A 23,785-nucleotide genomic window follows, 5' to 3' on the forward strand; every position below is an offset into this window, starting at 1 on the left:
GTGCACACCAGCAGGAAGCTGGGGTCAGCAGCGGCGCCAGGATTGAAATGACGGGGGCTGCAGGCATCCCAAGCAGTCACTGAGCCCCTGTGCTAAATGCCCCCCACCCCTACCAACGCGTTTTACCGAGCACCTGCTACGTGCCGGGCGCCTTAGCCAGAGGAGACCAACCTTACACGTTCTCCCACCAGCTTAACAAGAATCCCAGCAGCTTGGGGAGAGGAGGGCTTGGGAAGAGCACTGTGCCCATTGTACAGAGGGTAAACTGAGGCTGGGGCGGATGGAGAGCTCACCTTAAAGATGTACATGCTCTGCACCACCACGGGCATCTGCAGGCCCAGGCTTCTGGCCAAGGCCTGCGAGGAAGGCACAGGTCGCACTCAGGCCGCCGTCCTGCCGACACCTGCGTCCGCGCCCTCCACCACCCCTGTTCCCGCCTCTACTCACCTGCACCTTGGGGGAGTGTGTGACACTCTTGAAGACAGGGTCACGGGCATGCAGGGCTGTGGAACAGAGGTGGCTCAGAGGCCAGCCCTGCCCTGTGTGGCCCTCCCGCTCCCTGGCCTCACCTTGACACACCCACATAGCATGCGCCCAACCTTCTGCTGCTGAGTGAGGGGCCCCCAGGCACCTTCAGCCCACCCGTGGCCTCACCGTGGCCCTCCGGCCGGCTGGGAACCTCATCAGGCCCTGACTCCCACCCCCACAGAGGACCAGGGATTGCAAGGCCTGTCCCTTACTCCATGTGACCTCCGGGAACCAGTAAAATGAGGATTGGAAAGAGCTGCTGTAGCACCCAGCGGGTGCCCGAATGTACAGCCACAACCCAGGGCCTGGCTCGAGACAGGCACTCCTTGTGGTTATTTGCCACTGTCATGGTGATCACAAAAAATGAGGGTGAGTGTGCTTAATGCTATCCTTTATAGTGGTTACAGGGCCGGTGCTGTGGCGTAGCAGGTAAAGCCGCCGCCTGCAGTGCCACATCCCATATGGGGGCCGTTTCGAGTCTCAGCTGCTTCACTTCCGATTCAGCTCTCTGCTGTGGCCTGGGAAAGCAGTGGAAGATGGCCCATGTCCTTGGGCCCCTGCAACCGCGTGGGAGACCTGGAAGAAGCTCCTGGCTTCGGATTGGCACAGCTCGGCCATTATGGCCAACTGGGGAGTGAACTAGTGGATAGAAGACCTCTCTCTCTCTCTCTCTCTCTCTCTCTCTCTCTCTCTCAATCTCTGCCTTTAAAATAAATAAAAGTAAATTTAAGTTTTCAACAAGATAAATTATAATGTATGATCCTGTTAAAAAAGGCAGGGGGGCCGGCGCCCCGGCTCACTTGGCTAATCCTCCACCTGCGGTGCCGGCACCCCGGATTCTAGTCCCAGTTGGGGCCCTGGATTCTGTCCCGGTCGCTCCTCTTCCAGTCCAGCTCTCTGCTGTGGCCCGGGAGTGCAGAGGAGGATGGCCCAAGTGCTTGGGCCCTGCACCCCATGGGAGACCAGGAGAAGCACCTGGCTCCTGGCTTCGGATTGGCGCAATGCTCCAGCCATAGCGGCCACTTGGGGTGTGAACTAACGGAAAAAGGAGGACCTTTCTCTCTGTCTCTCTCTCTCTCACTGTCTAACTCTGCCTGTCAAAAAAAAAAAAAAAAAAAAAAAAAAAAAAGGCAGGGGAGAATTTCCCCCTTGGTTTTCGGGATCTCAGGATAGGGGCCACATTAACATGCCAGCCTGCAGGAGGCTCCCCACTGCCTGGATCCAGACCCCACCAGGGCAGGCAAACGTGAGTGGAGGAGCCTGCCCACGCCCATCTGTGCGGGGGGGCTGCTGTGACCTCCCGGGGCCGTGGCAGCTGTGTCACGGGCTTAGCACCACGGGATGTAGAAGGACCTCGGCAGAAATGCCTCTCGCCTGGCCTCTTACTCGCTATGGGCTTCCAGGAAGACTCCCTCACGCCCTAGCCTCAGTTTCCCCAGTTCCTCTCGTGCTCCTGTGGCCCTGGCTCACCATGGCCGATTTTGTTGACCGATTTCTCCGGAGGGACCAGGAACTTCCCTGTGACACAAAGAACAGGTAGAGGCAGAAGAGAGGGAGGCTGCTGGCCCCAGTGCCCACCCGGCCCCGGGCATCCGGTCCCCGAGTCCAGCCCACCCCCAGCAGGGCTCCCCCACGTCTCCAAACCTTTCTCGTCAAAAACGCATTTCTCAAAGAAGAATCGAATCTTGTCGCCACTGCTCAGGAAGTAGTCAGAGTTGCCCTGTGAGAAGCAGACAGCATGGACGGAGAGGGAACCCGGGGTCAGAGGAAGAGGGTTCGGGTGCCTCCCTCCCCAGGGGGCCTCTCGGCCTTGTCCACAGAGGCACAGGCAGTGACCCGGAACCCCAAGTGCCTGACAGCAGTGCCCAGAGCTGCAAACACAGAATCTCCGGCAAACCTCTTACCGCAGCGCACACACCCTGGACTCACAATGGGGTTAAGGCCAGATGGACACATCATAGATGGGGCACACTGAGGGGCCAGCGTTGTGGCGAAGCTGCTACAGCGGCAGCCTGTAACTCCAGTGTCCTGCGTGGACGCCGGTTCAAATCCCAGCTGTTTCACTTCCAATCCAGCTCCCTGCTGATGTGCCTGGGAAGGCAGCAGCAGATGGTCCAAGAGCTTGTGTCCCTGCCATCCATGTGGGAGACCCTGATAGAGTTCCTGGCTTCTGGCTTCAGCCTGGCTGAGCCCTGCTGTTTTGACCATGTAGGGAGTAAACCAGCAGACAGCAGATTCTCTCTCTCTCTCTCCATGCTTTTCAAATAAATAAACGAATAAACTATTTCAAAGATAAAAAGGCATTTTTAAATTTTTTTCTTTTTTTTTCTTTCTTTTTTTTTTTTTTACTTTTTGACAGGCAGAGTGGACAGTGAGAGAGAGAGACAGAGAGAAAGGTCTTCCTTTTGCCGTTGGTTCACTCTCCAATGGCCGCCACAGCTGGCGCGCTGCAGCCGGCGCATCGCGCAGATCCGAAGCCAGGAGCCAGGTGCTTCTCCTGGTCTCCCATGCGGGTGCAGGGTCCAAGCACTTGGGCCATCCTCCACTGCACTCCCGGGCCATAGCAGAGAGCTGGCCTGGAAGAGGGGCAACCGGGATAGAATCCGGCGCCCCGACTGGGACTAGAACCTGGTGTGTCGGCGCCGCTAGGCGAAGGCTTAGCCTGTTGAGCCACGGCGCCGGCCAAAAAGGCATTTTTTAAAAAAGAGAAGCTACCAATGGCAGGCACCCAACTCCCCGAGTCAGCACGGCTGCGTCCCGGGGTCCCCATCAGCAGGAAGCTGGAGCCAGGGACCAAACCCAGGCACGCCAGTACGGAACACAGGCATGTTTTAGTCTCTCAACAAGTCTGTTTATGTTCATTTGACAGGCAGAGAGCAGAGGGAGACTTTTCCACCCGCTGGCTCCCTCCCCAGAGGCCCACAGCAGCCAGTGTTGGGCCAGGCTGAAGCCCGGAGAGCAGGACTCAGCCTGGATCTCCCAGTGGCCGGCACGGATCCCAGTGGCTGAGCCATCACCCACTGCCTCCCAGGGTGCCGTTAGCAGGAAGCCAGATCAGAAGTGGAGTAGCCTGGGGGGACTGGCCTTGTGACGTGGCTGGTAAAGCCACTGTCTGTGATGCCGGCATCCCATATAGGCACAGGTTCGAGTCCCAGCTGCTCCACTTCTGATCCAGCTCCCTGCTATGGCTTGGGAGAGCAGCGGAGGATGATCAAAGTACTTGGGCCCCTGCCACCCACATGAGAGACCCGGCTAAAGCTCCTGGCTCCTGGTTTTGGCTTGGCTCAGTGCTGGCCATTGTGGCCATCTGAAGAGTGAACCAACAGATGGAAGATCTCTCTCTCTCTCTCTCCATCTCCATCTGTCTCTGTAACTCTGGCTTTCAAAATAAATACATCTTTAAAAAAAAGAAGAAGTGGAGTTGCTGGGACTCGAACCCAGTACTCCAGTATGGGATACAGCACCTTAACCCTGTGGCAAATGCCCATCTTCAACACAGGCATCCTTAATTCCTAGGCCAAACGGCCGCTCCATGTGTAAATTACGAACACTGTACTAAAGTGGGTAACAGAATGGTCGTACAGTATGGCACTCACAGATGGGCATCTTATAGACATGATTGGATGCAAAAATGCAATAAAAAAAAAAAAAAAAAGCATGGCCGGCGCCGTGGCTCAACAGGCTAATCCTCCGCCTTGCGGCGCCGGCACACCAGGTTCTAGTCCCGGTCGGGGCACCGATCCTGTCCTGGTTGCCCCTCTTCCAGGCCAGCTCTCTGCTGTGGCCAGGGAGTGCAGTGGAGGACGGCCCAAGTGTTTGGGCTCTGCACCCCATGGGAGACCAGGAGAAGCACCTGGCTCCTGCCATCGGAACAGCGCGGTGCGCCGGCCGCAACATGCTACCGCGGCGGCCATTGGAGGGTGAACCAACGGCAAAAGGAAGACCTTTCTCTCTGTCTCTCTCTCACTGTCCACTCTGCCTGTCAAAAATTAAAAAACAAACAAACAAACACACACACAGCATTGGTGGCGCCCCCTTGTGACGGCAGGGCTGACGGCCAGCTGCACTTAGATCAGACTGCTGGAAAAAAGCTGAATTTCCAAATTCCAAGAATGGTTTTGGCCATATGTGTACACTTCCACACAAAAACCGCTCAGGCAGGAGCAGGCGCGTGGCTCAGTGGTTAAGTCGCCGCCTGGGACACCTGCGTCCCACACTGCACCGCCCGGTTCTAGTTCCAGCTACTGGGCTTCCAGTCCGGCTTCCTGGGAGGAAGTAGGTAACGGCTTAAATGCCTGGGGACCCGGCTGGGTGCCTGGGTGCTGGTGCTGCAGCCGTTTGGAGAGCAAATCAGGAACTGGGAGCTTCCTCTGTGTGTGTCTGTGTGTCTGTCCGCCTTTCAAATAAAGTTGACAAAATAAACAAATAATGTTAGTGGGGCCAGAGTTGTACAGTGAGTTAAGCCACTGCCTGCAATGTCAGCATTCCAAATGAGCACCATTCCCAGCTGCTCCACTTCCGGTCCAACTCCCTGCTAATTAGTGCACCTGGGAGAGCAGCAGCAGGTGGCCCGTGCTCGGGCCCCTGCACCCACATGGGAGACCTGGATGAAACTCTTGGGTTTGGAGTGGATAAATAAATCTTTAAAAAATAAAATAAACTGCTATGGGTTAGCCTTTCCTTATTATAAGTTTTTTTTAAAGATTTTTCATTTATTTTAAAGGCAGAGTTACAGAGAGGCAGAGAGAGAGAGATGTTTTCCATCCGCTGTTTCACTCCCCAAATGACCACAACGGCCGGAGCTGAAAGGATCTGAAGCCAGGAGCCAGGAGCCTCTTCCGGGTCTCCCATGCGGGTGCAGGAGCCCAGGGACTTGGGCCATCTTCTACTGCTTCCCCAGGCCATAGAGGAAGTGGAGCAGCCAGGACTTGAAGCAGCGCCCATAAGGGATGCCGGCACTGCAGGCAGCAGTTTTGCCCGCTACGCCACAGCACTGGCCCCTTATTATCAGTTTTGTGCAGCCTACAGAGTTGTCAAATAACTCAGAACCATCACGGCAGAACAGCGTGAAAGGGAGACGGCAGGACACCCATCTCTCTCCCTCCCCCCCATCTCTCTCTTTCTCTCCCTCTCCCTCCCTCTCTCTCTCTCCCTCCCTCTCTCTCTCTTCTCTCCCTCTCTCTCTGCCTTCCTCTCTCTCTCCCTCCCTTTCTCTCTCCCTCCCTCCCTCCCTCTCCCTTTCTCCCTCCCTCCCTCTCTCTCTCTGTCCCTCTCCCCCCTCCCTCTCTCTCCATCTCTGTCCCTCTCTCCCCCCTCCCTCTCTCTCCCTCTCTCCCTCCCTCTCTGTCTCTCTCCTCTCCCTCTCTGTCTCTCTCCCTCCCTCTCTCTCCCCCCTCCCTCCCTCCCTCTCCCTCTCCCTCTCCCCCCTCCCTCTCCCTCCCTCCCTCTCCCTCTCCCCCCTCTCCCTCTCCCCCCTCTCCCTTTCTCCCCCCCCCCCGTCCCTCTCCCCCCCCCATGTCCACTTCAGCTTTTTGCGACACCGGCCATGAATTCTGAGAGTGTTACCGAGGCCTGGGCACTGTGCCAGGCCTTCGCACGCGTTGTAAGCCGGGGCGTGCGCGCCTTCTGCTCGCCTGGTTCCCACCTCCGCAAACCCTGCTCGCTGGAGCCTCCTGGGCAGGCAGCCCCTCCCTGGACCGGCCTGGGTGGGGCACTCCGGTCTCCGCAGCCCCCTCCGGGAAGGCAGGTGTGCCGGCACACGAGGAAACCTTTCCCTCCGGATGCCTGTCCGCCTCGTGTGTAGATCCCCTCGCGCCCACCAGGTGGCAGCAGCTCCTCGCCGTGAGTGTGAGCCCGGCCAACACCGGGGACCAGAGCTCGGCCGCCCAGCGCAGACTTGGACGGTGAGGAGCACTGTGTGGGACAGCCCTAAACCCATATCCACCTGCAGCTGTGCCGGGCCCTGTCCCTGGGGCTACAAGGTCACTGGGTGGCAGGGGCCAGGAGCTCCTGGGCTGCCTGGGCTGAGGCTCACGCAGGTGGACCCAGCAGAACCACGGGCTGGCTCTGGGGTCGCCGGCCACAGAGAGGCCGCTGAGGAAGCACAGCTGTGAACAGCACAGACTTGGGTTCGGATGAATCCGAGTTCAAATCCTGACTTGGGCCAGGGGCACACTGTGGTGCAGCCGCTTGGGAGTGCCAGGTTTTGTTTTTTGTGTTTTTTGTTTTTAGATTTTATTTATTTGAGAGGTGGAGTTACAGACAGTGAGAGGGAGAGACAGAGAAAGGTCTTCCGTCTATTGGTTCTCTCTCCAAATGGCCGCAATGGCCGGAGCTGTGTCGATCAGGAGCCAGGAGCTGGGTGTTTCCTCCCCATCTCCCACGCGGGTGCAGGGGCCCAGGGACTTGGACCATCTTCTACTGCTTTCCCAGGCCACAGCAGAGAGCTGGATCGGTAGAGAAGCAGCAGGGACTCGAACCAGCGTCCATATGGGATGCTGGCGCTGCAGGCGGAGGATTAACCTACTGTGCCACAGCGCCAGCCCTGGGAGTGCCAGTTTGAGTCCTGGCTCCTCTGCTTCTGATCCAGCTGCCTGCTAATGCACTTGGACCCCTGCTACCCACGTGGGAGACCCCGATGGGGCTCCTGGCTCCCGGCTGTTGCAGGCATTTGGGGAGTGAGCCAACAGCGCGCTCTGTTGCTCTGCCTTCCAAGTAGATGAAAATAAATGAACATTTAAAGCTCCAAAAATCCTGACTCTCTCCATTGCTAACTGCATGGCTCAGGGCAAGTGACCTGAGCCCGTCTTTCTGTCCTGTGAGATGGGGACAGTGGTGCCTCCCTCACTGCTCAGGACGAGGGGTGAGGAGGAAAGGAGAGGCCCCTGGGGGCTGAGCCAGGCGCACGGCAGGGGGATGCTGGGGCCTGATCTGCTGTCAGGAGGAGCCGTGGGTCTTGTGGATCTCCCAGGGCCTGGTCTCCCCATCAAACCTTCTGCCTGCCCCAGGCACCTACCTGGGCTCGGAGCTGCTCCTCCTCCTGGGTGGAGAACTCGGTGCGGCAGTGGGGCGGGACGTCCATCTGGGCCACTATCTGGCCAATCCTCTGTTGCAGGGCCACACACTCGTCCACAGACAAGAACCCTTCGAGCACCAGGAACCCATCCTCCCGGAACTGCAGGCGGGAGGGAACCTCAGACTTCGGTCTGCCCTCGGCCGCTCCCTGAGGCCCACCTTAGGTGCGACCACATGTCCAGCTCACTCCTCTGTCGCCCAGCCGTGGGCGGAGGGGCTTGTCCCCTAGCGAGGAGCAGTTGCTGCCGGCTGCTGGGTTTCAGCGGAGTGGAACAGGAAGGGCAGACGGGGAAGGGGAGATGGTCTCCCTCCCACCCGCCGCGGTGGGCATGTGTCACACAGAAGTGTAACCTCACTCATTTATTCAACTAACACTTGTCTCAGCCTGCTTCCAGGGAGTGGCTTCCCCTGGCCCGTGGACTTGTTGTTCAGTAGAGAAATGAGGGGAGAGAGAGAGAGAGTTTGTTTGCGATAAGACAGAGGCTCCCCAGGTGGAGCAGGGGCCCGGGCTGGCTCTTCCCTCCCTCTGCCTTTATCTGTGGTGCACCGGTCCTCTCCCGCGGCGTGCAGGAGGGGCCATATTTGATTGGCTCCCACGCCTCTGCCCATGCGCGCAGGGAGGGGCTGGTAGTTGGGTGCCCTACACCTGCCGATGGGCTGGTGCCTCGTTAACACTCCCCTCCTCTTCGCTGCCGTAGTGCCCTCTTCCTCTCTGGGTCTACTCTGAATGCTGACATCTTGTTTCCCAGGCACGGTAGAACCTTCTAGGAGCTTGCCCGAAGTCCACGCTTTCTCTCCAACCCTGCCCTCTTGCCCTGCACTGACTGGGCTTCTGGGCACGAGGCGTGGGTTTCTGGAGCTGGAGAGACCATCACAAGGAAGCCCGGGGTGCCGGCCGCCCAGAGAGCAGGCGACAGCCCCGCGGCTGAGACCCACAGAGCAGCCCAGTCTCAGACTGGGTCCAGGGCAGGGGCCGAGGGCCGGGGGGACCTGAAGGCTGAACAAGGCAGGAGGGGCAGGGGCTGGGGCACGTGTCACTGGGAAGTGCCCAGGAAGGGACGAGAATTCCAGGACGGAACAGCATGTGTGCAGTCTCCTGTTGCGGGAGGGCAGGGTGGCAGGGGCTGGTCTGGGGGTTACAGCACACGGGGTGGGGGTGGGGGTTCATGCTGACCAGTCCTTTTCCTGAGGCTACCCAGCGGGGTGGGGCCTGGCAGCTGGGAGGCCCCCAGGGGCGCCCACCACAAAGCATCCGTGTTCCAGTTCCTGCTCCTCCCCCACCCCACCCTGGTGGATGCCCACCCAGTTCTAGCTGCCACCCACTGGACACCGGAGCGCTCACACCTCGGGCCCTGTGTGCGTCAGGGACACACGTCAGGGACACACACAGACCACCTCTGACCACCGCGGGGCCGGCCACCTAGAGCTGGAGCCAGCCAGCACCGGGCTGGGAACTCTCTGGAGCGGAGCCCCCAGGCGAGGGGGCTGTTTGTGAGCGCGAGGGCTCCAGCACAAGGTCAGCCCAGCACAGTGCGGCTCCTGGCTGCTCACCGCGCCGCGGGAAGCCCCTGGCTGGCCCGGGATCGTCCCGGCCGATGGACTGAGGGGGTCGCAGTGGCGTCTCCACGTCCAGGCAGACTTTGAACACAAAACAAAGATTCTAGGGCCTGGGCGACAATGTCAAGTCTCCGTGCAGGAATTTACGGGCTTTGTTTTGTTTTTTTGTTTGGTTTTTCGAAAGGCTGTGTTGCTCCAACTCCCAGGTGTAGCCTTTCAGGCTGGCCAAGCTGCCCAGGCCCAGGCCAGTGCCGGACTGGCGGATCCGGTTGCTTTATTCTGGTTTTGGGCCCTGGGAGCTGCACCCCAGGGGCTGTGTGTGTGTAAAGTTCAGGGCTGACTTTGTGACCTCAGGCCTCTGGGCTTGTGGGAAATGCAAGGGGCTGGGGGGACCCCCCCAACCTGACCCCCCCAGCCCCTCCCTTGTGCAAGCCCCTACCTTCTGGAGCTGTGAGGGGCTCAGGCAGGCCATGGAGAGCTCTGGGCAGCGCTGGGTGGCTCTGGGCACTGTGTCCAGTTCCAGGGGAGGAGAAAGTTCAAGAGGGGAGATTGGCTGCAGCCTGGGAAGCCCAGGAGTGCTTAACCCTTTCCTACCCAAAGAACACCCAACCCGGGGCCACCTAGGCCTCTCCTTAAAGACACACACAGCAGCAGGTGCCTCTAGCCTGAGCCCCTCCTCCCCAGCCTCCTCCCTCCTGCCCTGGATTTGCGGTGCCCCAGCCCCCATCCGCCACTGATCCAGGATTAGCCTTCTCCTACCTCCTTCCTGGAATTAGACAGCTCCCCCCGGGGCTCCTTCCATAAACCACTGTGGTTCAGCAGGTGCCCAGACTGCCGCTGAGAGCCCCCAGCCGGTGCGGGGTGATGGGTGATGGGGGACATCTGCGGTTCAGTCGCCTGGGACTCCGAGGAATGCCTGCCCCTCTCTGGGCCTTGAGTGAGGATGAGAAAGTCCCCTGGTATCAACATCCAGGAGGGGTGAGGTGCAGACGGGGCCTGGGGGCCCACAGGGCAGAGCCAGCCTGGGTGTTTTACAGAGCAAGGCAGAAAGTAAGGGGTTGCTTAGACAGAGGAAGGGGCCAGGGAGTGGGGGGAGCAGAGGGGGAGGCCAGGGGCAGAGCAGAGCACAAACACCTCCCTTCTCCGGGTCTGCTCCGCCCACAGGGCCACTCTGGCTCCAAAACGCCGGCCGCCGGCCTTCCCAGCAATGACACTGTGAACAGCGGAGGGACAGAGCGTCTCGGGGACACTGGCCACAAGTCAAATGTTGTTTTCTGGGCCACGGTGCCACTGCTTTGTCCCGGCTTCCGGGAGGCCTGTGGGGGAGGGGTGAGCCCACCCCCCCCCCACTCTGGGACTGGGCTGGGTGGAGAGGGAGGAGTCAGCCAGGGGCAGGATGTTCCCAGCCTCCCAGCCCCTTCTGATGCAATCAACCACCTAATGGACAGGCAGAGGGTGCGGGGAGCTGGGAGTGCCCCTCAGGCTGGGCCAGCAACTCCCCCGAGACCCCTACCCAAGGCTAGGAGAGACTCAGGGACAACTCCCCCGAGACCCCTACCCAAGGCTAGGAGAGACTCAGGGACGAGTAGGCATTCCAGACCTGGGGGCCTTTCCTGTCCCATTTGTGATTTGGGGCTAACAGAAGGAGCCCCGCCCGTGTGGGGCTGAGGACGCTGGCCCGGGCCGGCTCTGCACGTGCCTCCCTGGCGTCCACAGGTCCACAGGGGCTCATCCGTGTGGAAAACGCGGGTGCTTCCCAAAGTTCATGGGAAAGTGCAATTAGCAGATAAACTTATTTTGGTGCAAAACAGTTTAATAATAATATGCTCTTTTTTCCCATGAACTTTTTGAGGACTGCTTATATAAAAACCTTTAAAACACTTTTTTCAGCCTGCCCACATTTCCCAAACAGCTGTTCTAATCGAAAAGATCGCCGCTGTGGCTTCAGGCAGAGAACAACATGCTGGGTGGGGGGGTGGGGGGGTGGAGGAGGCCCGGCCTCCGCTGTTTGTGCAGCTTTGGGAAGTGGGTGGGCGGTGTTTCCACACTGTTGTTTTTCCCAGAAGCTAAGCAGCTCCAGATCCAGCGCTCCTGCTCCGGGCCCTGGGGCCCACAGGGCGGGAGTGGAGGGGGTGGGGAGGGTGCCAGGCCAGACAGCAGGGGAAGCCCTCTACCGCAGACACAAAGAGGGGTCTTAGAGGGGGGTGCAGGCCAGCTGCTCAGCACCTATCAGAGCCAAGAGGGAGTCCTGGCTCAGGCCCAGGGTCCCCGTGGAGCGAAGGACAGGCAGTGGCTCGTTCCAGAGGTGCCTAAGCAGCCTCATCACTGAGTGAGAGGCAGACCTGATGGCCTGTTCTCCACCCAGACCCCCGGTGCAGGCCCTGCGAGCCCAGTGCACAGTTCCCGGTCCGAGAGGAAGACGTAAGGCCGCTGACGGCACTGGGAGCCAAGGCCCCCGTCATCACCATCACCTGGGCCGTGCTGGTTTTACAGATGCGGCAAGAACAGGCATCTGAAGGCAGCTCTGTCCTCCCGGTCTCTGCCTGGGGTCCCAGGACCTTCAGCAGGTGCCTAAGGGCCTGGGAGGTAGGCCAGCCCCCACCCCCACCCCCATCGCGGTGACCGTCAACCCCACCTCTGCAGAAACCTGGGCGCTCAGAGAGTATAGAGCGGACTTGTCCACAGCTCAGGTGGCATGTGGGAGCACGGGAGGGGTCCGCCAAGTCTCACACAGGGGAAGACTGAGCTGGGAGGAGGACCAGGACCACCATGGGCCTGAGAGTGTGCTGGCCATGGGAGGCCTGGCCGGGCCCAGGCCTGACGCACAGCAGATGCTCTGTCCATGTCACAGCCTCAGGTGCTCCGATTCACAGGGGAGAGAAATGGCCGCTTGAACCAGGTAAGAGCCGACCGGGGAGGGCGGGGTCCCGGGACACGCACCACTCCGCAGGCTTCTCTCTGTTACACATTTATTTGATATGTGAACTCTGCGAGTTCAGACCCACATGTAACGGATTGCTTTGTGGTTGCCACAGGCTAGTGTGCATTATTTCCGAGGAGTATATCCAATGACACAACGCAGGGAAAACACAAATGGACAGACGGACGGACAGAATCATCGAGACGGGAGACGCTAAAACGTGCCTTAGTGTCCGTGTGGGTGATCTAAGGCAGGGACCCGAGTGGCTGCTCTGAAGCAGGGGAGCTTCCCGCGCCCAGGCCCTGACTGTGTGCGAGGCCAGCGCCTGGGAGGAATACCGGCTTGGAAGCCAGCACGGTGAGGCTGCCCTCCCAGTGACGGCCTCCCCGTGCCCGACCCGCCTCGGAGCGCTGCGCGTGAGGGCCCCCGTGGCGACAGGGCCTGTGCAGGCAGCAGGGGGCTGGTGGTGGCACTGAGCAAGCCCACGACACACAAGGCGGGACGTAGAGCCCGGGCGAAGCAGCTCCCCTTGTCTCCTAACACTGTGCATGGAGGGGCGGGGGGGGGGGTAGTGGAGCACCGCTCATCCCGGGACTGGCCACCCCGCGTCTCCTCCCTTCTTGGCAGCTCCAGAACATTTCTTTGGCTGACAGCCACAGAAGTGAGCGCCTGCCAAGACATATGGAGGAGAAAGAAAACAAGACACCAAAAGACCCCTCCCCCCCAAAAAAAAAACCACCAATAACAACAAAAATCCCCGCCCCAGGAGAACAGAGAAACAAACAGCGCCTCGGGGCCAAGGTCACGGCAGATGGGGAGACATCCTGCCCCCTGCACCCCCAGGACAGGAAATACAACCCCGGGTCTGTGGCGGCGTCCAGGGACCCGGCCACCCCCACCTGAGACTCTAGCTCACTGGCCTATAGTGTCCTATGTGTGTGTATGTGTGTTTGGTGTGTTTTTTTTTTTAAGTTTTTTTTTTCTTTTTAATACCAAAACCATTCATTTTCAAAGCTTTAAAAAAAAAAAAAAAAAACTTCTTTTTTTACTTAAAAAAAAAAAAATCAAAAACTGATAAGGCCAGCCCCAGGCCCGGCCTGCGCTCCCACGGGCCAGAGGCCGGCCTGCACGGTGGGGGTGACCCCCTGCTGCCGAGTGAGGACAGGGAGACACAGCCCGCCCGAGCCAACTCTCCTGGGAAAGTTGTCTGGAGGGAGGCGCTGCGCACGGAGATAAATACCACAAGCTCCTCTGGGGTGGGCTCCGCCTCCGGGCCAGCCATGGTCTCCGGGCGGAGACCCCGATTGTCCAAATACTGCTGAGTCTGCTTCGCTCTCTGGTCTCCCCAGCAGGCGCCTGCCCTGGGGGGGCGTGAGTCTCCGAGGGAGGAAAGGGGCCAGCCCCTCGCACGCCGTCCTGTCCGTGTCCTCGCATGTCCGGCCCAGGCTCCTGCCCTGCAAGGCTGGGGCGGCTGCCCGGGAGCGCGGCGGGGTCCTGCGCGGGCCGCTCAGCTCAGGCCTGCTCCTTGTCGGCCCTCCAGAGCCGCTCCTTGACCTCGGGCGGCAGCGTGTTGAACAGGTCCTCCTCCACCACCAGGCCGCTGCGCCTGAGCAGCGGGCACTCGCCCAGCTCCACGGGCAGGCACTCCAGCCGGTTGCCCCGCAGCTCAATCTGTGTCAGGTTGGTCAGCTCGCCCACGCGCGAGGGCAGCGACTGCAGCACGTTGTTGCCGAGGTGCAGGGCCCGCAGCTTCCGGCACTGGAACAGCTCCGGGGGGAGCGCCTCGATCTGGGGGGAGCAGAGGGGCCGCGAGTGAGGCGGGGCGGCCCTCCGGGCTCCACCTCGCCTCTCTGACCCTCCCTAGGTCGGGCCCCGGAGTCCTGGCACCCATACAATCTGGGCCAAAGTCTGTGTCCACCGCACGCGAGATCTCGGCTCTGCCCTCACCTCCTGCAGCTTCCTGGGTCCCCTGGCACCCGTGTCCTCCCCACACTACCAATCCTTGCATCTGCTGTCTGGGCCGTGGGCTCCCAGGGGCTGACGGGGCCTGCTCCTGTGGTCCTCAGCACCGGGCCCTGAGGGATGACATGTCACCCTGGCAGTGGCCACCACCCCTTCTCCCCCCAGCTCAATGGGAGCCAGGCCGTCGCACCTGCCTGGCTTCAGAAAAACCTGGGAAAGCACAGGTTGTGCTGAGAAACCCCCCCATCCCCCGCTAACTTTCTGAGAAGTGGGAGGCATTGACGGATACGGGTGAGCATCCCAGCTGTGTCCTGGGCCTCAGGGTCTCGGTCAGGTCACCAGGTGACATGAGAGCCAGGGGCCGGTCCTGGCCACATGGAGGCCCCCTCCTCCACGTAACAGGCAGCACCAGGCTCCCTTGGGGCACCGATGCTGTGGGCTCACTGAACCCACGTGACTCCCGGTCAAGGCGCTGCACACTCTTTGTATTTTACAGAGGGGTCACCGAGGCCCTGAAGAAGCAAACGGCAGGTCCGTGGCAGAGGCAGGACTTGAACCTGGCTCCACGGCCCACGCTGTCGGCTGGGTGGGGAGCTGGGGTGGGGGTTCGAGCTCTTCCTGAACCGGCCGGTCCTGACGCGCCCTCCGCCAGACAGGAGGGTGACCGGGAACCAGCGCCACAGCCACCCGGTCCTGACGCGCCCTCCGCCAGGCAGGAGGGTGACCGGGAACCGGCGCCACAGCCACGCGGTCCTGACGCGCCCTCCGCCAGGCAGGAGGGTGACCGGGAACCGGCGCCACAGCCACCCGGTCCTGACGCGCCCTCCGCCAGGCAGGAGGGTGACCGGGAACCTGCGCCACAGCCACCCGGTCCTGACGCGCCCTCCGCCAGACAGGAGGGTGACCGGGAACCTGCGCCACAGCCACCCTCAGGGGGCCTCTGTCGCTGTCCCCACTTCCCCGCTGAGCAGACTGAGGCCGGGGAGTTGGGGTGCAGTGGGGACAGGAGGTAAGCCCTGCCTCTCTCAGGCAGCACAGGAAAAAGAGGAGGCCCCCCCGTGGCCACACCTGTCCTGCCCCCCCCATGGGTCGCATCCACCCATGGGGTCAGGATACTTCCCCTCACCCGAGCCCCACCTTCCCCTCTCTGCTCCATTTGCGCTGAAATGCCTCAGGCCTCTGGTCTTGGAGAAAGACAACTTTCCCTCGCTCCCTGTCTCAGCGACCGACCCGACCGTCTGGCCCAAGTCGCCAGTCCTGTTTCTAACCCAGCAGACCTGACCCCCGTGCACTGTGAGCCCACCCACTCTGGCCTGGTCTCCTGCTGCCATCACCCACCTGAAGCTCAAGGCAGGCTCCTACCTGGCCCCGCCTCCCGTCCCTGGGGATGGTGTCAAGTCTGGAAGGGACTTTGCCCCCAGCTTTAGGCACGTTCAGTGCGGGCCCCTGGCTGGCCCAGGGCCCCAGACACGGCCTCGCCTCTGAAAACCTGGGCTTCCTCCTCGGAAGATGGCTCCCTCACCCACTCCCACCCACTTCCTGCCGACCCTCCCTCCACACTCTCCATCTCCAGCAGCCTTGGCCAGTTCAGGCCGCACCCCCTTGGCTGCCTCTCACACCCACCCCAGGGCCACAGCACGAGTGACCTCTGGGAGCTACGGGTCACCTCCTTCATCCCTTCACTCACTCCGCAGGACCCCAGTGAGCGTGTCAGGTGCGGCACACCGGAGCTGAGGCAGCCACGGTGAAATGAGGTGGGGGCAGGGGGCAGGGGCCTCCCCCACCCACCCTGCAGGGGAGTCCACAGTCTGGGGGCTCAGCTCTCTGCCCCTCCTCCACAGAGGCCTCTCTGCTCCTCCCAGCCAGAACATTCCACTCTCCCTCCTCCTCCCCCACCTCCAGGGGCCACTGCTCTGTTTCTGAGAGCTCCGGCTGGACTGTGCCCACCGCCGCGCTACTGTGCGTCTTGTTCATCCCCACGCCCTGCTGCCAGCTCCATGGCCCGACTCTGGCGGTTTGCCGAGTCACGGAGCCCACCAGCACAGGGACGCGTGAACAGGTGCGAGTGTGCGCTCCCCGCCCACCACGGTCCACAGCGGCTGCCTGGAGTCAGGGCGCCCAGGAGTGAGGCCAGAGAGGGGCCGAGGTCTCAGCCCAAACGAGGGGCCGGCCTGCGACTGGCCCATGGGCCCTTCTCCCCTACAAAGGCCTCCAGGGCCCAGGGGCAGGACAGGATGTGATTAAGCCTACACTATAAGCCTACACTAAACACAGCGTCCAGAGGGTCTCCTTCCTCTGGGATGGGGGAGGGGGGCTGCCGCCAGCTGCTTTCCTGAGGGTGACCTCAGCCACCAGGAGTGACACTAACAGGCAAGCTCTGTGCCAGGAACTGGGGTGCAGGACAGGAGGGGGCAGGTTGGAGGCTCCGGGAACAGCACTGAGCCCTATGGGCAATCCAGCCCCAGCCCTGCGGCGCGGGAGCCACGTGCTCGCCCCCTCCCCCGGACCCCACTCATCAGACGGTCAACTGGTGCTTCCCCAGGGCGGCTCCTCCCCGGGGACTTTGGTTTTCCTGAACAGTGGGAGCCAAACCACCTGAGAGGTGACCCTTGCCCGTGTACACTCCCCCCTGAGGCATGATTCAGGGGCCGAGATAAGCTCTGTGACAATGCCAGCTCTGTGGAGGACAGGCTGGCTTGCAGGGGAGGACGTGGGGGAGAAAGCAGGAAGGCTCTGAGCCGGCTGGGGTGTGAGTGATGCCGGGGAGGGGACCGAGAGGTCTGGACGGGGCAGGGGCTACTGCCCTCCCAGTCACACCCCACACAGGACGACACAGGCACGCACCCGGGAAGCCAACGGGGCTGCCCTCTGCTTGGGTCTTGGGGGCCCGGCCTTGGGCTTCCCCTGCCACGACATTCCCCACCCGAGAGCAGGGCGGGAGGCTCCCCCAGGGGCCGTGACCTCATGCACAGGAAGCTGGACCACAAACCCGGGAGTACCCTGCCCTCAACCCCTGTCCTCAACGCCCTGCCTGCCTCCGCCAAAGGGCACCAGGGGCAGGGCGAGAGGCAGGTGCGTGTGGCTACCCAGAGTCTCCACGGCACCTCCAGGGCGGGGCTTCCCACACCCGGCCCCCAAAGGTTCGCAAAATTTCCTTTTCACAAAAACAGTGGGTGACAACCCAGTCTCATCAAGCCGACCTCCGTCCTTCACCGCTGCCCAGTGCGGAGGGGAGGGGAGGGGAGGGCGGCACGAGCAGTGCCGGTCACCTCAGGCAGCGGCAGCGGCCACGCACACCGTTTCTGTCCCTGGTGGACCCAGAATAGCCCCCCGGCTCCAAATGCCCTTGGGGACGAGCTGAGGAAGACCCCACAGCTCCAGGCCGTCCCGCGTGCACGGCCCGGCACCAGGAGAGACCCGTGGGCCTGGGGCCTGCCGCCGGTGACCTGGCTCAGAGTAAGCTCGGGGACAGGGCCCACCCCCCACGCCAGCACTCTGGCAGGAGGACTCGGCAGCATCCTTGGCGAACGTGGGCTCCCCAGCCCAGGTGTGGGAAGCCCTCCCCGCGCACGCTCCCTCCAGGTGGCCGTGGGAGCCACAGGGGAGGACTCCTACCCCGGGCCTCCGGGGGCCGCCCTCCCGCGTGGGCACCCGCGGCCGGGCCACTCACCCGGTTGGCCGTGACGGCCAGGTTCTGGAGGTTCTGCAGCAGGCCGACGTCGGCGGGCAGGAAGGTCAGGTTGTTGTGGCTGAGGTCCAGGTGGCGCAGCTTGCGGCAGTAGAAGAGCTGGGTGGGGATCTTCTCGATCTTGTTGCGGTTCAGGTAGAGGCGCTCCAGGTTGGTGAGGTTGCCGATCTGGATGGGGATGTAGGCGATGTGGTTGTACCACAGCTTCAGGCAGGTGAGGCGGTGCAGGTGCTGGAAGCTGATGATCTCCTCGATGGTCTTGAGGTTGTTGTCCTTGAGGTCGATCTCCTGCAGGTTGTGCAGGCTGAAGATGGAGTGGGGGATGCGCTCCAGGTCGCAGCGGATCAGCTCCAGCTCGGTGAGGTTCGCCATCTTCTTGAGGCTGTTGAGGACGATGAGCTTGGTGCCCTCGTTGTTGATGGACAGCTTCTGCAGGTGCACGCCCACGTCCGTCACCACCTGCGGCAGCTTGCTCAGGTTGCTCTTGAGCCTCAGCACCTTGAGGCGCTTCAGCTCGCGCAGCCCGTCGATGACGATGTAGCGGTTGTTCTCGGCGCTCAGGTTGCCCGTCAGGTGCAGCTCCTCCAGCGTCTTCAGGCTGTAGATCCACAGCGGGATCTCCTTGATGTCCGTGAACTTGATGTGCAGCGCCCGCAGGTTCTCGCGCAGGAAGGCCAGCGCGGGGGCCTCGATCTTGGCCGCCGTGTGGTACAGCCACAGCTCCTTGAGGCCCGTGAGCTGGGCGATGCTGGGCGGGATGGTCACGTCCGGGATCAGCTCCAGCTTCAGCACCTCCAGCTCCACCAGGTCGAACACCGTGTCTGGGATGCCGCTCAGCATGAACAGGTGCAGCTCCAGCTTGTCCTGCGCGTTCTTGGTCAGCCGCTGCCGCAGCTTGTCCAGCGTCCACTCGTTGTTGAGGTTCAGCTGCCGCAGCTTGTTCTCGCTCACCTCCGACAGGAAGACGGCGAAGCGCTTGGAGTAGAGCGGGTCGTACTGGTCGATGAGGTGCAGCATGAAGGCGAAGTCGTTCTTGACGTCGGGGATGTCGCTGTAGCTGCTCTCCTCGCGGATCGACTCGAACGAGTACTTCTTGAGCGAGCGCCGCAGCATCCACCACAGCGTGTACACGCAGACGAGGCCATAGAAGATGACCAGGCTGATGTAGAAGGACGCCAGGATCTTGAAGAGCGTGGCCAGCGGGTGCGCGCACCGGTACGTGCGGTAGCCCGTCAGGCTCTCGATGTCCACGGTGCAGTCCACGTCGAACTTGATGTTGTGCACGTAGTAGACGGTGTAGCAGATGATGAGGGCGAACTTGATCACCTTGATGATCGTCTGCCGCATGTACAGGCGGTACACGATGTCCCCCTCCTCCACGTGCGTCCGGAACTTCTTCACCTTCTCGAACAGCGCCTTGGCCTGCTCCCCCTCCTTCTTGTCCAGCACGCCGGTCTCCGAGCGGTCCACGATGCCCTGCTCGATCCGCGACTTGGTCCGCTGCAGCATGGGCACGGTGGCCTCCACGTCCTCGCTGACGGTCGACGACTTCTTGTCCATGGAGCCGTTCATCTTGCTGAAGGCCGGCTTGGGGTCACTCTCCTCCACCACCGTCTCGGACAGGGCCCTCGTGGTCCACGGCGAGTCGAAGCACTTGAGCAGGATGGACACGAAGTGCTCCAGCTTCGAGCTGGTGCGCGGGAACTTGAACCAGAAGTTGCTGCAGGCCAGGAAGATGAGTGTGTGCAGCAGCACCAGGTAGGGGAAGTACTTGGCAAACCAGTGCAGCCGGTTCTCGTAGCACACGGCGTCCACATAGTTGTACTGGTGCCGGTCCAGGTCGTACTTGATGCCCGTGGGGCCCGTGTCAGGGGCCGGCACGATGGTGGAGTTCGGGTAGGTGGGCTCCGGGCTAGGGGCTGCCCAGCCGCGGAAGGAGTCGTTGCAGGAGTCCTTGGTGACCCACTTGCAAGGCAGGCAGATCATCTTGTCCTGCGTGACCTGCAGCGTGCCCCCAAAGACGGCGATCATCAGCATGACGATGGAGATGTAGTCGGTGAACACGTCCCACCACGGCTTCAGGATCCGGTACGCCGGCTGCGTGTCCGCAAAGTAGCGGAGCTCCGTCACCGGAATCATGGTTCCACCTGCAAGGGAGCCAGAGAGAGGGGTTACCACGGCAGGGCTCTGCCTTCCCGCGATCCGGGGGGGGTCGGGGGAAGAAGACAGTGGCAACCCCACCAGTGCCCGAAAATCCCACCTCCAGGCTGGCTGGCCTGAGCGCTCCACGGGGCAGCCAACTGCGGGCCCTTCGGCAGGAATCACGCAGTCGCCCGTCGGCCGGGAAACCGTGGGGGGGGGGGGCAGCCTCCTCACTGGACAGCCAGCCAGCGCGGCCTCACCGTGTCCCGCAGTGCCCTTTGCCTTCCAGTAAGGGTGTTTGGGATTCCAGCCGAGAGTCCACCCACCTGATGACTACAGACAGCGCAGGGCGGAGGGGCTTCCGCAAGGTAAGAGCACAGCAGAACGCAGGGGCGCTGCCCGCACGCTCACCTGCAAACAGTGGCAAGTTCTACACACGTGCATGTTGCCCCACGTGTGTGCATGTACGTGACTGGGGCCTCCAGCCAGGGGAGAGCGGAAGGCAACACACAGCAGGTTAGACAGGCTCCTGGCCCATGGAGAGAGCACACGCCTGCCCTGTCCATCCCACCCCGCCCAGGCTGGCTGACATGGCTGGGCCTGGCCCCTGAAAAACCCTCTCTGGCGGTGAGCAGAGAAAGGAATGAGAAATCACAGAGCCGCTTCTGCCCCAGAGTCCGCCCCGGCTCGGGTGCCTGGGAACCCCATGTCTAACACGTGACTCCGACCACTCTAACGAAGGCCGGGTCTGGGAGACACCGGGCCAGGAGCCACATCTGGGAAGGGTGGCGCGTGGTCAGGTAAGCGTGAGGAGGAGCTCTGTCCTGGGCCGGCCACCATCACCTGCCCGTGGAGGCTGTCCTCACAGCACCCTGCAGGACGGGCACGAGAGGGAAAGGAAGTGGGTATCCCAGAGAACAACGGGAAAAGCAGACAACGGCGCCAGGTCCACACGGGGATCCTTCCTGTGTGGTTTTAAAAACACAACTGTGCTTTCACTTCACACTCTGCTTTCTAAGCCGGAGTCTGGATTTCTAAGACAAACTGTGAACTCCTGTGTCAACCTGGAGATGGCGGCTGCTGGGATGACGGGCGTTACTAAGGACTGCGGCAACGTAAACCCGGACTGCCTCCTGGATGCCTGGGGACAGGCAGCACGGGAAGGCAGCCCCAGGCCCGGTGTGAGGGAGGCAGCGTGGGGACACTGAGTAGAGGCGGCCTGTCACAGAAGCCACAGCGGCCGCTGAGGGCCCGGGCATGGGGCACACACGTCCACGCAGGCGTTCATGGAATCTCTCTGATGTCCGGGAGGAAGGACTTCTAAATTTAGTCCCATTCTGCAGATGGGGGACGCAGGCTGAGGGAGGCAAAGCCGCCTGCCCAAGGCCGCGCTGCTGCCCAGTGGCAGGCCCTTTCTTCTCACTGCTGGGTCCACGCCACCGCGCAGGGCTTGCCCCGTGCCTGCCCGTGGTCTCAGGCCCGGGAGGCCAGTTTCCCAGCCTCAGACCCGGGGCTTCCAGAGCGCAGGTCACTGCAGGGCCAGCAGACACCACCACCCGCCTCCAGCCCAGGGCCAGCCCTCCTGGGGAGGCCAGGGGAGCGCCTGGCACACAGGAAGGCCCGGGCCCTTTAATGACCGGCTGGAGCCGCACCCCACCCACACTCCGGGGAAGCAGAGGGGTGCTCGCTGAGGGCTGTGAATCAGACATGGCTTCCTGGCTCCAAGCCCTCATCCAGGGTGGGGGCCCAGGGGCTGGGGGCCGGAAGGAAGGAGGGCCTTGCCCGAGAAGCCGGAGGGCCAGCAGCAGCCTGTCGGGCGGGGAGCCGGCCCTCGGAGGTGGGGGCCGTTTCTGTCCAGGCAGGATGTGGTCGCCAAGCCAGGCTCTCTGCGGAGGAGGGGTGAACACCCAGGCTCCCAGCAGTGCGGTGGACTCCCTAGGCACAGGTGATCGCCCTGAGGCTCAGAGGGGAAGCCAACCCGCCCAGGGTGGGAAGGAGCCCCTCCCCTACAGGTCTGACTCTGCCCTGCCCAGTCCCCACTCCGCCCAGCCTCAAGGCACTTCCTGAACTCCCTTCAGTCCTAGGCTGGGTCCTGGGGACCCAATCAAAGTGACTAAGGTGTGTCCCCTGCCTTGGATGCTCAGTCCAGAGGCAGAGCCTGGGCTGGTCACGTGGCTAAGAAGGGCCAGGACTGGACTCAGGCTCGTGCCGAGGCCTGCCCTCGTGGGGGGCACCTGTCCGGAGGGATCACCCCAAGTCCCGTTAGTGTTTCCTCCTCACCTCTGCTGTGCGACTCTGGACAAGTCGCTGTCCCTCTCTGATGGGAGTTCAGGGAAGATGAGAAAAGAGGGTGCATGCACCAAATCCAGGGGCTGCTGGGGCTGGAGGGGCCCCCGCCCCACGGTGAGGTCCCCACAGGGGTGGCAGGCGGTCAGAGCGGCCTGGGCCCTCGCCCCACGGTGAGGCCCCCACAGGGGTGGCAGGCGGTCAGAGCAGCCTGGGCACCCGCCCCATGGTGAGGCCCCCACAGGGGTGGCAGGTGGTCAGAGCAGCCTGGGCCCCCACCCCATGGTGAGGCCCCCACAGGGGTGGCAGGTGGTCAGAGCGGCCTGTTGGGCCCCCGCCCCACGGTGAGGCCCCCACAGGGGTGGCAGGCGGTCAGAGCAGCCTGTTGGGCCCCCGCCCACGGTGAGGCCCCCACAGGCGGTGGCAGGCGGTCAGAGCGGCCTGTTGGGCCCCCGCCCCACGGTGAGGCCCCCACAGGCGGTGGCAGGCGGTCAGAGCGGCCTGTTGGGCCCCCGCCCCACGGTGAGGCCCCCACAGGTGGTGGCAGGCGGTCAGAGCGGCCTGCTGGGCCCCCGCCCCACGGTGAGGCCCCCACAGGCGGTAGCAGGCGGTCAGAGGGCCTGCGGGGCCATGGGGCTGCTTCCCCTCGCACTAGGACGAAGGAAGCAGCACTGAGGTGGGCCTGGGTTCCTGCTGGGCCAGCAACTCCCAGGGCTGCTGCCAAGAGTCCCTGGAATCTAATGCACCTAAGGTGCTTGGCTTAGGGTGGGGCCAGGCCAGGTGCCCCCAGAGGACACAGCAGGTGCTCAGCAGACTCAGAGCTGCACCCATGAGAGCCTGGGAGGGGAGGCGGCTGGGGTGAGAAGGGCGTGGGCCGCGGGTGGGGGCCAGCAGGGCCGCAGTTTCAGGGGGATGTGGCCTGGGCCCTCCCTCTTCCTGCCCTGCGGAAGCAGAGGGAGCCCCAGGCAGGGACCTGCCCAGAGCCAGAGCAGCTCCCGGTGAGGCTGAGGGCCACGCCCTGGGTCCTCACAGGAGCCGGGGCGCCCACTGTTGTGTGCCCGTGTTTCTGTTTTCTCTGTGTTGTGGTAAAATGCACCCCGAAGTCACCGAGCGTATGCATGGCTGCACAGCCACCCTGACCCTGCACCCACGGGCTCCCCGCGGCCCCTGTCTTCTGCCTGCCTCTGTGGACCTGATTCTCCAGGGCCTGCTTTGCCCAGCGTAACGCCCTCCGGGTTCATCCACGCTGCAGAGTGAGCAGAGTTTCCTTCTTTTTTGGAGACTGGTCAGTATTCCTCACGCCCGGTTCACGAACACGGAGACGAAGCTCAGGGAGAGGTTATTTGCCCGGCTTCACACGGCCCATGAGTCACAGAGGAAGCCCTCAGCTCCGGTGTGCAGGTGGGTCCTTCAGGGGCACACCCCCCACCTCACGGCTCCCCTGGCACACCTGAAGGGAGGCAGCAGGTGCAGGGGGCTGGGGGCATTTTTCTAGGTGGTGGAAAACGCTTTTGGGGCAGGCACCGGGGCACTGCTCGGGACACTGGCGTCCCACACTGGAGTGCTGGTTCGAGTCCTGGCTGCTCCTCTTCCGAGACAGCTCCTTGCTGCTGATGCCCCCGGGAAGG

The 23,785-nt window shown here is 62.3% G+C and overlaps 2 protein-coding genes across 3 annotated transcripts in view; both read right to left on the reverse strand.

The window, feature by feature from the left end:
- Nucleotides 1–75: 75 nt before the first annotated feature.
- Nucleotides 76–10,383, reverse strand: LOC133771147 (phytanoyl-CoA dioxygenase domain-containing protein 1-like). The gene is made up of 7 exons (XM_062206888.1): nt 9,919–10,383; nt 9,599–9,666; nt 7,544–7,702; nt 2,173–2,248; nt 1,999–2,046; nt 448–503; nt 76–356 (listed from the first exon to the last, which is right to left on the reverse strand). The coding sequence occupies exons 2-7, from the start codon at nt 9,629–9,631 to the stop codon at nt 153–155; spliced, it is 576 nt and encodes a 191-aa protein (XP_062062872.1). The 5' UTR covers nt 9,632–9,666; nt 9,919–10,383; the 3' UTR covers nt 76–152.
- Nucleotides 10,384–12,111: 1,728 nt separating this feature from the next.
- The window catches only part of LOC133771490 (volume-regulated anion channel subunit LRRC8A), a 28,126-nt gene continuing 16,452 nt past the window's right edge, over nt 12,112–23,785 (reverse strand). For both annotated transcript variants that reach the window (XM_062207413.1, XM_062207415.1), the window contains exons 3-4: nt 17,712–19,876; nt 12,112–13,867 (exon numbers count right to left, since the gene is read on the reverse strand). In XM_062207413.1, coding sequence (XP_062063397.1) covers nt 13,592–13,867; nt 17,712–19,868 — 2,433 coding nt within the window. In that variant the 5' untranslated portion in view covers nt 19,869–19,876 and the 3' untranslated portion in view covers nt 12,112–13,591. The remainder of the gene's footprint in view (nt 13,868–17,711; nt 19,877–23,785) is intronic.

Source organism: Lepus europaeus, chromosome 12, assembly GCF_033115175.1.
Source record: "Lepus europaeus isolate LE1 chromosome 12, mLepTim1.pri, whole genome shotgun sequence".
NCBI lineage: Eukaryota > Metazoa > Chordata > Mammalia > Lagomorpha > Leporidae > Lepus > Lepus europaeus.